Source organism: Microcebus murinus, chromosome 21, assembly GCF_040939455.1.
Source record: "Microcebus murinus isolate Inina chromosome 21, M.murinus_Inina_mat1.0, whole genome shotgun sequence".
In the NCBI taxonomy this organism is placed as follows: domain Eukaryota; kingdom Metazoa; phylum Chordata; class Mammalia; order Primates; family Cheirogaleidae; genus Microcebus; species Microcebus murinus.
Window position 1 is genome coordinate 37,630,910 of NC_134124.1, and position 12,348 is coordinate 37,643,257.

At 46.2% G+C, this 12,348-nt stretch overlaps 1 protein-coding gene across 2 annotated transcripts; it reads right to left on the bottom strand.

Annotated features, from left to right (window-relative positions):
- Positions 1 to 2,121: 2,121 nt before the first annotated feature.
- On the bottom strand, positions 2,122 to 9,572 carry LOC142863116 (MAP/microtubule affinity-regulating kinase 4-like). 2 transcript variants are annotated; one of them, XM_075996303.1, is made up of 3 exons: positions 9,497 to 9,572; positions 7,995 to 9,092; positions 2,122 to 2,411 (listed from the first exon to the last, which is right to left on the bottom strand). In XM_075996303.1, exon 2 carries the CDS (start codon positions 8,975 to 8,977, stop codon positions 8,009 to 8,011), a length of 969 nt encoding a protein of 322 aa, XP_075852418.1. In that variant the 5' UTR covers positions 8,978 to 9,092; positions 9,497 to 9,572; the 3' UTR covers positions 2,122 to 2,411; positions 7,995 to 8,008. The 2 variants fall into 2 exon arrangements, with proteins under 2 accessions (XP_075852418.1, XP_075852417.1); XM_075996302.1 differs by lacking the exon at positions 9,497 to 9,572 and having other exon boundaries at positions 7,995 to 9,436.
- Positions 9,573 to 12,348: the final 2,776 nt, after the last annotated feature.

Consider the following 12,348-nt stretch of genomic DNA (forward strand, 5'->3'; position numbering starts at 1 on the left):
TGGGCGATGACAGCGAGCAGCAAGGCCCGTCGTGAGGAACCCTCAGGGCCCCGGGTGACGGGGAGGTGGATCCTCCAGCCCAGCTCCTTCGCCCTCGCAGTCCAAGAGTGAGCGTCCTGGGAATGAGGGGCTCTGGGTGCAAACATCCCAGCTCCTGTTCTCATATGAACCGCTGTGTGACGAACCCAGGAAGAGACATCTCGACCTCCATGGACGTAACAATGGGGCGTGAGAGGCAGAGGGAGGCCCTGGCTGGTATCACCCTTGTAAGTATTTGAGTTTCCACAGAGAAAGAAACGAGTGCATGTGACTCCTCTTCATACCACCCAAGGACACATGGCATTTCTTATTGAAGTGCTGGAACTGGAAACTTAACTGTCTCCGTCTCTCAGATCACCACCATCCAACAGAAGTATAACATGAGCCACATACATGATTTCAAATTTTTTGGCAGCCACATTAGAAAGGCCAAAAAACCCAGGCAAAATTAATTTTAGTAATATATTTTATTTAACCTAATATATCCAACATGTAATCAATATAAAAGTGATTAATGAAATATTTCCCACTGTTGTGTGGACAAGGGTCGCTAACCCCCCCCCCCCCGTCCTGGTGGCTTAGGACCAGCGTGCGGAAATCAGCGGAGGGATTTGCACATTTTACTCAAGGCTCCCAGTTTCCATGAAGCCTCTTTTCACTTTGGATCTGCCTGTCATCCCCATTTCTCCACCAAGCCTCGCCACCCCACCCTTTCAAAATAACATTTCAAATCGTTCTTTCATGCAGCGTGAGATTTCTGAGCTATGATTCACTTCATAGCTCAAGTGCTATGCAGGGCTCAAGTGCTTTAATTTCTTTTTAAATAGTGTTGGAAGAAAAGTCAAATAGCCCAGTGGGAAAATGTGCTAAGGATATTAAGCAATTTACATATAGGGGACGCACATGAGCATGATAATAAAAGTGCTCAGGCTCACTAGCAGCTGGGACGGCAGAAATGAAGGCGACACCCGTCTAAAGGGAGTTTGCCACTATGGAGTGTTGGTGAGGGTGTGGGGAAAGGGGGGCTCCTGGAAACTGTGGCTGGGAGTGTAATTTCCAACCGCCCCTCAGGAGAGCAATTTGACAGCATCGAGAGAGACAAAAATGTGCACACCCGATGACCAGCAGCTCCCCTTGGCATCTTCCCTAAAGGAGCTACCTCACCTGTGCACCAAGAAGCAAGTAAGAGGGATTTTTAAGGTGGCATTGTTTGTAATAGAAGAAACCTGGAATTACCTGAATGCCTCAGTAGAGGAATACACAAATACGCCATGATGGATTCACACTCGTGACTGCAATATGCCAGTGAAAAAGAACAAGGTAGATCATATGTACTTACACAGAAAGAGCTCCAACAGAGCTTGGCATGGGGTCACAGGTTGAGGACTGATCAATGACTGGCAGCCCAGCAGACACCTGCAACCAAAGCCAGGTAGCCTCAAAGACAGTTCCTGCTTCTCTCCTGACCACTTGTCTCAGTGAATAAGAAACTAGATAAAGAAATATCTATCCTCCATATTTCTGTTTAGCTTTTCTTCTAATTGACAATTTTATCTTTAACTTATATACTCGGCTAAGTCTATTCTTAACTTAGGGCTTAGAAATTTATCTTAGAAAAATGTTGTAACCATTTGCTCATGTAGACAGAGTTAATTAAGGGATCTCTAGAAATTTGGGGGGAGCCTTAAAACCTAAACAAATTATCTGTACATATAAATCTGTAACTACTGGCAAGGAATTGCTGCACCAATAAATACTTATGTGAGACTTCACTCAGGGGCTCACAGCTCCCAGGAATGCTGTAGGGCCCTTGACTTCCCCATCACTTTAAATTCTAATTTGTCTCTGTGTCAGTTATTTCTCTATTTCTATTCTTTCCAAATCTCTTGTGACGATCTTGCTTGGGACCTGATTTGCTGGGAGTGTAGCGAAGTCCCTGCAGCTGGCACAGCAAGCGGGCCCTAAAGGCAGAAGGCTGCACTGGAGTGAAGGAGATTCCCGTACAGCATCTCAAGAGACCGGGAGAAGGCTGCGACCCACGGTGCCCGGGGAGGATGAGTGAAACTCCAGGGATCAGTATAGTCAGGGAAATATGCGGGAGATTTTATTTAAATTTAGTGAGTACACTGAACTGTTGCAGACTCTATTACAGAGTTCTGGGGTAGTTGCCAAACTGTTTCATTTAATTTCCAAACACTGTGGTTGGTTCGCTGCTCCGGATGCATTCAGGCTGTGGCAGTGGCAGCTGGCCGTCAGAGCTTCGTGGTGGGCGTAGAGGAGAGGACAGAAGGTCCCTGTGTGGCAACTCTGCTCCTTAATTACTCAAGCTCTGCAACCATTTCAGTCAGACTCGGAGACGGCTCTCTCCCATCCTAAAAAAAAAAACACAGTGAAAGATCTGGAGCCTGCTTTTAGCATGGAGGAGGAGGTTATTTACAGCTTCCCATTTGCATCAGGCCAGGATGAGAGAAAGCCATTACATTTGGTTGCTTGCCCTCAATACGGGTCCGCAGAATGAATGGAGGAGCAGAAAAATTCTGAAGATGAACTTGCGCTTCCCGCTCCCTTTCTCCTTATGAGCCTGAAAGTGGGATGAAACCCCAGCTAGAGATTTCCCTAGCTCTCTCTCCCTTAGCAGTGGAAGCCCTGGCCACTGGCACCACTGCTTTCTCGTGCAGATGTTTCCCTGAAACATGATCCTCTCTTGACAGAGGCTTTAAAGAAGGCTCCTAAAACACAAACACAATTTCTAGGAGGTATTAGAGAAGCACAGTTAAAAGGAGACCTGGCGGCTTATCTTTTCCAGTTGCTATAGTCCAGCCCAGCTCGGATTCTGATGATCAGCTCGGGGTAGCGTGAGCACCTCGGAGCCTCCCTGTGTGCATGAGCCTATTCCATTTAAAACTCTCGGCCTGGCGAGGTGGCTCATACCTGTAATCCTAGCACTCTGAGAGGTGGAGGCGGGTGGATCCCTCAAGGTCAGGAGTTCAAAACCAGCCTGAGCAAGAGCTAGACCCCATCTCTACTAAAAAATAGAAAGAAATTAATTGGCCAACTAAAATACATCGAAAAAATTACTCAGGCATGGTGGCACATGCCAGTAGTCCCAGCTACTGGGGAGGCTGAGGCAGGAGGATCGCTTGAGCCCAGGAGTTTGAGGTTGCCGTGAACTAAGCTGACGCCATGGCACTCTAGCCAGGCAACAGAGTGAGACTCTCTCAAAAAATAAATAAAATAAATTAAAGACAATAAAAATAAAACTCTCAAAGAATTAAATCAAGCCTATGTCTCATATGGCACAAACTCTCCTTACACCAAGAGTTTGCTTGAGAGATTGGCTTAAGCAGAACGATTAATTCCTTGGGACTGGGAATTCTTGGCTCAGTTTTATCCCCCTCCAAGTTTCTTCAGTTTACCACCTGGGGGTGGAGGATGAGGCCCATCAGCAGGTGTGGCTTAACCAGTCCCAAGATCCGCCAATAGATATTTTGGTGGTACAAATTACGGGACAAGGAAAATGGTTTGGCAAAGATGCTCAATTGAAATATGAGAATCAGGCTATCGCTCAAGTCCAGCAATGCTGTTTCAGAGCATGGGAGAAGATAAGCCCACCTGGACAAACGGTGCCTTCTTGTGCAAAGGTTAAACAAACTGCTAGTGAAACTCATGTGGATTTGATTACTAGATTGCAAGATGTTGTGCAAAAAATGGTTAGGCCTCCCAATTTAGGGAATATGATGTTCACATGTTGGCTTTTGATTATGCTGATTCAGAGCGTCAGCGGCTTTCGTGCCCTTACAGTGCGACAGCGCTCCTCTGGAGGAACATGCAAAGGCCTGTCGGGATGTCGGTTCAGACACTTATAAAATGCAGCCCTTGGCTGAGACCATCAGGGGAAAAGCCCTGGGACAAAGGACAGCCTCTAAATTGTTTTAATTGTGGCTGAAAAGGTCATTTGATAAAAGATTGTAAAGAACCCCCTGGAGCAGCTAAAATAGCCAGCCGGCTGGTCCTGCTCCAGGACTTTGCACCTGCTGTAGTAAAGGATACCATTGGACTAATGATCGCCATTCTAAATTTCAGACAGCCACTCCCTTATGTTAAGGTCCACAGAAACGGGGGGTAAGGGGGGCTGCCTGGGGCCCCAGAAAAAACAATACAGGAAATGGCCTTGTCCAACAGTTCCTGATTTGGCAGCTATAGACTCAGGAGAACACGTGGTGATAGCCCCGGCCAGCAACCCCCACCGCAATTTCAAACCTGGGAGTCTCAAAATTAAAGGTGGCGGACTTAATGCCTGCCAGGATGGGAAGTGTGGCATTAAAGCTGCCATCTCATGATAATGGTCTTCTATCGCCATCTGCTGGCACATGTGGAGTCCTACGGGTATATTTGGCCCAATTCCCCCAGCCACAGTAGGATTCATCATTGGCCACAGTTCTACTATGAAAGGAATTTCAGTGCATCTAGGTGTAATTGATTCAGACTATTCAAGAGAAATTCCAGTCATGATGAGTTCCATTTCTGATTGTCCTATCCAGGCTGGAGACTGTATTGTGCAACATCTGTTATTACCTTACATGCAAATTGAAAAATCTACTGTTCAAAGACAAAGAAGTTTTGGAAGTACTGGAACCAAAGTATATTGGCAAACTTTTGTTAATGACCAGAGACCTCAACTAAAAATCAGACTAAATGGCAAATCTTTTGTTGGACTTGTAGATACAGCAGCTGATGTTACTATTATTTCTAAAGGCTTTTACAACAGGTCCCCACGGTACTTACTGGAATAGGAACCATGACATAATTTAGCTCAAAGTCACCAAATATTAAATTGTCGTGGCCCTGATAAACAGACAGCCACCTTAAAACCTTACGTGGCTGACATAGCTATTAATCTACAGGGAAGAGATTTCTTACAACACTGGGGAGCTTACATAAGTATACCTACTATATTTATGCTCCCGCTAAGAAAATACTGCTTAATGAAATCCTTGTTTTGAAAATGAATGAAAATCCTTGTTTTGGTTTGTGTAAGAAAGGCCAAGGAGTGAAGACTTTCGTGGCACCAAGATAGCACTCTTCCCGACATGGTTTCAGCTACCAAAACTTTGGATAGCAGCCACCGCTGTTGAAGGGCACCACTACGCACTGGCTTTAAAATGCACACCACAAAAGCCTATATAGACAGAGCAGTGGCCACTGAACCAGGACAAATTGGGTGCTCTTCAAATGTTAGTAGAAGAACAATCACAAGCAGTACATATAGAGGAGTGCCCCCAGTCCGTGGAACTCTCCTGTATTTGTTATTAAAAAGAAGTCTGGTAAATGGTGAATGTTAATTGATTTAAGAAAGATCAATGTAATTATACAACCCATGGGGACTCTTCACCTGGGACTCCCGGAATCTCTGACTATAATGCCTAAAGGTTGGCATATTGTAATAGCAAATTTAAAAGAACGCTTTTTACACTTCCTTTTCTAATATCTGATTGAGAAAAATTTGCCTTTACCATTCCTGCTTTAAACAATCAACACCCAAGTAAATGGTACCAATGGAAAGTCTTGTCTCAGGGCATGTTTAATAGCCCAACCTTGTGCCAACATTTTGTCAATCAGCCTTTGGAAATACTACGAAACTGTTTTCCTCACAGTTACATTATTCATTATATGGATGCCCTTTTATTTGCATGTTCATCTACACAAAAATTGAAACTACCATACCAGCAAGCCAGACAAATATTGCCTCAATTTGGTTTAATAATTAATTGCTGAAGATAAAGTACAACAGGATTATCCATTTACTTAGCTAGGGTCTCCCATTTATAGAAATAAAATACCTCCTCAAGAAGTTCAAATATGTATGGACAAATTACAAACTCTAAATGATTTTGAAAAGTTACTAGGAGATGTAAATTGGCTTACATCTACGTTAGGAATTCCTAGTTACACTTTAAGCAACTTGTTTGATATACTGAAGGGTAACTCTGATCTTAATAGTCCTCATAAGTTAACTCAGGCAGCACAAGAGGAATTGGCATGGATTCAATCTCATATTCACCAAGCTCAACTTTCTAGAGTGAATCTTGAAAAAAGAGTGCATTTAGTTGTTTACCCATCAGAACATTCTCCCTCTGCTACCTTAATTCAAGAAGAAGGTATAACTGAATGGACTTTTCACCCACATAAGCAACAGAAACGTCTTATGACATATTTGGACAAAATTGGTCAGAGTCCTTTCGAGACTAAAACAACTAAGTGGCCAGGATCCTGAGAAACTTGTTATTCCTCTTACTAATCCACAAATTCAAACGGCTTATCAACAAAACCTGGATTGGCAATCAGGTATATCTGACTTTGTAGGAACAATTGACAATCATTATCCAAAAAACAAATTGTTCCAATATCTAAAGTTAACTCAATGCATATTACCTAAATTAGTAACATCCACGCCTGTATCTCATGTCCCTACTTTTCTTACTGATGCTAGCAACAATGGTCAGGCGGGTTCTTCCAGTCTTTTAACTAAAGCGTGGACCACACATTATAATTCAGCACAAAAAGTGGAACTGCAAGCTGTTACTCAGCTTTTACAAGATGTTACTTCACCTTTAAATATTGTTTCTGATTCACAATATGTTGTGCAGGCAGTTCTAGCCTTGGAAACAGTTACTGTTACAGAAACTAATGAAGTTTCCAAGCTGTTTCACCAACTTCAGTGGATGATACAGAATCGTCAGTTTCCACTTTTTATTACTCATATCAGATCTCATACTAATCTTCTGGGGCGCTTGGTGGCTGGCAATGAAAAAGTACATTGATTATTTATTGGTTCTGTTTGAAAGGCAATCAGTTTCATCAATTAACTCATATTAATACTAAAGGTTTAATTAAAAAATCTCACATAACAAATAATCAAGCTAAGCATATTGTTTCCCACTGTCCCACTTGCCAAACAATTAATCCACCTAGTCTTCCCGCAGGGGTTAATCCCTGAGGCCTCTCACCAAATGAATTATGGCAAATGGATGTTACACACATTCCTGAATTTGAAAAATTAGGCATTGTACATGTTACCGTAGACACTTATTCTGGTCTTATTATGGCTACTCTATCCCCTGGAGAAGCTGTTAGACATGTACTTTCACACTTATACTTCTGTTTTACATACATGGGAGTCCCAGCCACCATCAAAACTGACAACAGCTGTGCTAATACTAGTCACTCTTTTGCAACCTTTTGCGCTAAGTGGAATCGCAAACACGTGACTGGCATTCCTTATAATCCTCAAGGACAAGGCATTACAGAAAGTATTCATCAAACCTTAAAAAATAAGTTATTTAAACAAAAAGAGGGAGGTATACGGTCCCCCAGAGAGAGAATAAATCAAGCTTTACTTACTCTAATTTTTTGAATATTCATAAAGAAGACAATTTAACAGCAGTAAGACACTGGAATGGGAGTTGACAACCAGACTCTCCCTCACCGGCCTGTCTGGTAGAGAGATGACACAGAAGACAAACGGAGAGAAGGACGGGCAAGGTGCGAGGCCCAGGTTTTGCTTGTGTTTTGACAGTCCATTCTCATGGACTCTCGCACCCTGCTGTTACACATCAGGGCTTCTTGCTCCCGTCTGTCTGAAACTCTGTCCCCGTGACCAACTCCCCGTGCCCTCCCTCTGCCACCCCCAGCCCCTCATCACCATCCAGCCGCTCTACTTCTGTGAGGTCAGCTGTGCAGACTCAGCACGTGACATCACGCTGCATTTGCCCATCTGAGGTGACGGAAACGTGAATTAGCTTCATGTCACCATTCCACAGAGTGCACGTATACCTAAACTTCACACTGTACTGTAGACGTGCGTACATCTATGACTTGTCCGTCAAAAATAACGTCGGCAAGACCGTATGAAATAACCGAAGGTGCAGAAAGCGTGGCTGGACGGCCCCACATACCTGTCCCTGCTGCCTCACGGGTCCCGAGTCACCGGCACCACCTTGTTCAGCCGTCTTCCTCTGTGGCAGAGGTTTCTGGCCGGCCGGATGCAGCACACTCTCAAGAGGAAGCTTCCCAGCCTCCTAGCGAGCCCCGTCAGGCCCTGGCCCCCTTCTGCCGGCGAGGCCGAGCTCTTCCCATGAGGCGGCACAGACTCGAGAGAGCTGTCCCCTCCGAAGTCCCGCACATCGCTGCTGCTGCTGCCGGTGGCCGTGGTGGACACGGTCGTCAAGGGGCTGGGCTTGGGGAGCATGGGAATACCAGGACTCAACCACCAGGTGCGCACAGGACTCACGGGCACTGTGGGCTTCCTTTTTGGCTTCGGTGTCTCCTGGCCCTGGAACCAAGGGTCTTCAAGGAGTTCCGGGATGGTGGGCCTCAACCGGCTATCAGTGGTGAGAAACTTCCCCAGAAGTGCTGTTAATTCTGCAGAAAAGTAATCAGGTGTCTCATAGGTACCCTGGGTGACATTCGTTTTCAGTTCTTCCCAGTTGTCACCAGCAAACGGAACACGCCCAGCCACCATATTGTACAGGACGATGCCCAAACTCCAGACGTCTGCTTCCGGTCCCACGTATTTCTCCTGCAGTAATAGTTCCGGGGCCATAAACGCGGGGCTTCCACAATATGTGTCCAGGTAATCCCCCTCATTAAAAGTTGTCGCGTCCCCGAAGTCGGCTAATTTGACGTTCCCGAGCTTGTCCAGTAGGATGTTGTCGGGCTGCAGGTCGCGGTGGGCGATGTGCTGTGCGTGGCAGTACCGCACGGCGGACAGCAGCTGGCGGAACATGGGACGGGCCTCCTCCTCGCTCAGGCGCTGACGACTCCTTATGTACTCGGAAAGGTTCCCACCGTTGGAGTATCCCGTCACCAAGCAGAACCTGTCTTCATCCTCGATGATATAGAGAAGCATGGTGACGTTCTCATGAGCCAGGCCCCTCATGGCGTCGGCCTCTGTGTGGAGACTTTCCGGCCTGGGGTGGCTCTTCCTGGAGATGATTTTCACCGCCACCTTGGTCAGCGTGGGAGTGTGCACGCCCTTGAACACCTGGCTGTGCCTGCCAGAGCCGATTTGCCTGATGAGCTTATAATTGCCGATCATGTCCCCGCGTAGACTGGGGGCCAAGGCCTGCGCCATGGTCCCGCCTACGCTAAGTATGCACTAACTGTGCTTACTATCTAATGAATGCTCCCAGCTACACTAACTGGGTTAAGGGTACTAACAGAACTAACTAACTATATGAACTACACTAATGATATTAGTAAATAATGCTAAATAGGTAAAGAATACTAATTAACACTACAAAAGAACAATACTAAGTGCACTATCTTAATAAAAACAATATTAACTATGCTACGCTACTAATAAACAACACTAACTATAGCATGGTAACAAAATGAACAAACGCTAACACAACTAACCAACAATGCTAACTATACTAAATACACTGACAGTACTCACTAACGAAGAAAATGCAATAGCACTACAGTCACATTCCACGGGTCACCAAAAAACAGATTTCCGGGAAACAAGGACCGAAATCCTAGGCCCAGCCAGGGGCTTATATAGGTGCTGGGAATTTGGGAACAATGGCTCTTTATGAGGTCAGAGCAAGAAATGGGCCAATCACAGCTGGGTAAATCCTACAGTAGCTTTTTCATTTTTTGGTGGCAAGAACATTTTCCTCTTTAAAGAAAACAACTCTTTTTGTTTCCATGGTTATAGACATTGATAGGTATGTTATTAGAAATTTAAATCCGGGCGGGGCACGGTGGCTCACGCCTGTAATCCTAGCACTCTGGGAGGCCGAGGTGGGAGGATTGCTCGAGGTCAGGAGTTCGAAACCAGCCTGAGCAAGAGCGAGACCCCGTCTCTACTATAAATAGAAAGAAATTAATTGGACAACTAATGTATAGAGAAAAAATTAGCCAGGCATGGTGGCGCATGCCTGTAATCCCAGCTACTCGGGAGGCTGAGGCAGTAGGATTGCTTGAGCCCATGAGTTTGAGGTTGCTGTGAGCTAGGCTGACGCCATGGCACTCACTCTAGCCTGGGCAACAAAGAGAGACTCTGTCTCAAAAAAAAAAAAAGAAAACGAAAAATTTAAATCCGTACAATGCTTCCGGGAACTTCCCATTTAGAGTTTGAAAATCTATAATAACTTAGGCTGTGAAAGACCTCATCGTGTGTATGCATCCTGGAAATATTCAATTTCTTTTCGTTAAATTCTGATTGGTGTCAAGGTGATGCCACAACACAGCAGACATCATCATAATATAAAAACGGGTTCTGTGCTGTGTGATACACAATAAAGTCCATTGTTAACATCTGTAGAGCTGCCAGAAAGACAAATGTTGTCATAATTTCCCCCACGATCATCATCAGATACGTCACCAAAGACTTTAGAGGCCAGCAGTCAGGGAGTTGAAATATTCAAAGCCTTAGAAGAAAAAAAAAAAACGCTTATCAACCAAGAGCCCAAATCCCACGAACTGTGCTTCAAAATGACGGAGAAATTAAGACACCGCCTAACCAGAAGCTGAGCATCACCAGCCCTGCCTGCCGTGAAGGGAGTCCTCCCGCTTGAAAAGAAAGGGCACTAGACGGGGACTCAAAGCGTTATGAAGAAATAAAGCCCTCTGTAAAGCTAAATACATGGACAGTTATAAAAGCTAGTGTTATTTTTGTTTGGGACATGATCTAATACACTAATGTGTCAAAAAATACTATGATTAGTTGATGTTTTTGCACACACAATGCAGACGCACGTAATGTGGTGATGCCAACAACTGAAAGAACAATTAGGCAAGACAAAGAAATACGAGACACTCAAATTGAAAAGGAAGATGTAAAGTTACCAGGTTGCAAAGGACATGATCCTGTATGTACAAAACACGAGATTCCCAAGAAGAACTCTAAGAGTTAAAGGAAGTTAGCAAAGTATCAGGCAATGCAATCTCAGAAGACCCCAAATAAAGAAAACAAAACAATCTTGAAAAAGAACACATTTGGAGGTCTTTACACTTCCTGTTTTCAAAACTCTCCAGGCTTGGTACTCCAAACAGGGTAGCCCTGGCACGGACAGACTTGCAGAGCAATGGAGCGGAACACGGAGCCCAGAAATAACCATCATGGATGGCAGCTCAGCTCTGTGTCCTGCGCAGGTCAGAGCTTCCTCTTGGCTTCGGTTTCTTCAACTGTCAGTGAAGACGAGGGAAGACCTCTCCTCCTGACCCCAGCCCTCTCCTGAGAAAGTGTTACTGCTGTCATCAATTACGATGAAGAACTGTAAAAGCTCAAGTATTCGGGGCCACTTTCTCACACCCAGCTCTCAGCTAAGTGGGTCGCCATTGTCAATTCTTTCTGATCCTCTCAACCACCCCAAGAAAGCGGGTACTGTTGTCACCTCATTTTACAGTGGAGGAACTGAAGCAGAGAGGTCAGGCAACTCACCCAAGGTCACACGGCTGGAAAGCAGTGGAACAGAGACGTCCCCCCGCTCTCCAGCTGGTTGTTCTTTTTGCCCGTGTCCTTGAGGATGCCATCTTGTCCTTGGCTCTCTCCCCGGTGTTTTGTTTTCTTGTGCGGTGGATACTCTGGCACGTGAGCTGGTGCCCGGGCTGGGGGGCCTTTCTCTCTGCTGCTCTGCGGTCTCGGAAATCACTAGACTGGGGTGAGGCTTCCCGCTTGCCTGGAGCCTTGGAGCACGCGGGGGGCGGGGGGAGGGTGGTAAACTCGAGCCTCCAATCTGCGCAAAGGCAGGAGCGTGGCTACCGGTTTCCAGAAGGTCCTGGATCCCCCCGCAGCCCCCAGCTCCTGCTCTGGCTGGGACAGACCTGCTTGCTTGCCGTCTGGCTTTGCTGGGAGGGCGGGTGCAGGTTCTCATCTGCCCTCTCCCTGGGGTCTGTCCACCAAGTTCTACCGCTTTCAATGTCTTGGCTCAGCAGGCTCAAGGCCTGGTGTCCTGTCCCCTCCTGGCTTTAATTTGAAAGCTCCCTCCTTGGACCAACCTCAGTGGGCTTCCTGGAGGAGGTGGGCCCCAAAAGATGAGTGAGGTGTGGCAGGCAGAGGAGACAGGTGAAGGCCAGCCTGGTCTGCGGTCTGGGAGTGGACAAAGGCCCAGAGGTGGGTCAGGGGACCAGGTCAGGGGCCCAACTGGCTCATCTCGGGGGCCCTGGCAGGGTAACCACAGCTGGGGTGGCCTCGCAGGAGACACAGGAGTGAGAGCCTGTGTTCTGTCCCCAGACCACCCTGCGCCTTCTTACCATCCACGTTTCAGCCGTGGTGTCCCCGACCCAGAGGAGCTCCCCTTC